The sequence below is a fragment of the Lactuca saligna genome, chromosome 3 (genome assembly GCF_052625555.1).
Source record: "Lactuca saligna cultivar CGN05327 chromosome 3, ASM5262555v1, whole genome shotgun sequence".
Taxonomy (NCBI): Eukaryota; Viridiplantae; Streptophyta; class Magnoliopsida; order Asterales; family Asteraceae; genus Lactuca; species Lactuca saligna.
In genome coordinates, this window is record NC_136419.1 from 198535786 (window position 1) to 198537332 (window position 1547).

At 40.4% G+C, this 1547-nt stretch overlaps 1 protein-coding gene across 1 annotated transcript; it reads left to right on the forward strand.

Moving 5' to 3' along the window:
- Positions 1-668: 668 nt before the first annotated feature.
- Positions 669-1070, forward strand: LOC145036302 (uncharacterized). The gene has a single exon (XM_078984752.1). The coding sequence runs from the start codon at positions 669-671 to the stop codon at positions 1068-1070; it is 402 nt and encodes a 133-aa protein (XP_078840878.1).
- Positions 1071-1547: the final 477 nt, after the last annotated feature.

Genomic DNA, 1547 nt, shown 5'->3' on the forward strand with positions numbered 1-1547 from the left:
TGGACATCATGAAGCACATTACACAGCAAAGAAGATCTTTGACATTGGGTTTTACTGGCCCACGATTTTTAAAGATGCAGCCCAATTTGTCAAAGAGTGTGATGCTTGTCAAAGAGTGGGAAACATTTCATCTCGAAATGAAATGCCACAACATAGTATCCAAGTGTACGAAGTATTTGATGTGTGGGGGATCGATTTCATGGGACCATTTCCCATGTCCAAAGGCAACAAATACATATTGGTGGCAGTGGATTATGTATCCAAATGGGCGGAGGCACAAGCTTTACTAACTAATGACGGTCGGGTGGTGGTGCGGTTTTTAAAGAAGTTATTTTCAAGATTTGGAGTCCCAAAAGCTCTTATAAGTGACCGAGGCACTCATTTTACCAATGATCAACTAGAGAAGGTGATAAGGAAATATGGGGTAACCCATAAATTTTCTACATCCTACCATCCACAAACTAGTGGACAAATCGAAGTGACAAATCGAGCTTTAAAGCGAATCTTGGAGAAATCGAAAAGAATGGTCGGATAAGCTAGACGATGCACTTTGGGCCTTCCGTACAGCTTTCAAAATGCCTATTGGTACTACACCATATAGGTTAGTTTATGGAAAGCAATGTCATTTGCCGGTGGAGATAGAGCATAAAGCTTTTTAGGCTTTAAAGATGGGCAACTTCAACATGGAAGAGCTCAAGAGCAACCGGTTAATGCAAATGAATGCTCTTGAGGAACTAAGAAATGATGCATACACTAGTTATTTGATCTATAAAGAGAAGAGCAAGATGTGGCATGAAACGAGGATAAAAGAAAATAAAGAATTTCATGAAGGCCAAAAGGTGTTGCTCTTTAATTCAAGGCTAAAACTCTTCTCGGGAAAACTCAAGTCAAGATGGGATGGTCCTTTTCTGGTGAAGACGGTATTTCCACATGGTGCTATAGAGCTATTGTCAAAAGATGGAACACCTTTCAAGGTCAATGGACATAGGGTCAAAAAGTATGAAGAAGGAATCCCAAGGAATGAAGGCATGGAAGAGTTGATGTTGCTGGAAGGGATTGCAGCCACGTAGAGGGGGAGGAGTCCAACTAATGACTCCTTCAAAAGAAGCGCTTCCTGGAGGCAACCCGAGTTTTGAGTTTGCATTTTTTTTCCTTTACTTTCTTTTTAATTATTTTAGGATCTTTTTCATTCGTCTTCTTCTGAGAATATAATTGCTTGAGGGCAAGCAATGGCTAGAGTGTGGGGTGGAGGGTTAAAAATGAGAAAAAACATTCAATTTTTTCAAACTGTAAGGTTTACTCACCGAGTAGGTACGTGTACTCGGTGAGTGCTTGCCAAAATAACCCAGAAAATGCGTAAATGCAGTTCTACTCAGCGAGTAGATCTTTTCTACTCGGCGAGTAGCCAACTTACATAGACAGTTTCTTAATCTGTAAAATAAGGGTTTTCACCCATTTAACCCATACACTCGCCGTACACAACCTCCCTTAAGCGATTTCTGTGATTTCTTCGATTTTTGGCTTAATCCTCGACTTTCAAGGGAAAA

Bases quoted from the DNA above. Each gene is read 5' to 3' on its own strand.
- LOC145036302 (XM_078984752.1), top strand. From the start codon at position 669: ATGGGCAACTTCAACATGGAAGAGCTCAAGAGCAACCGGTTAATGCAA.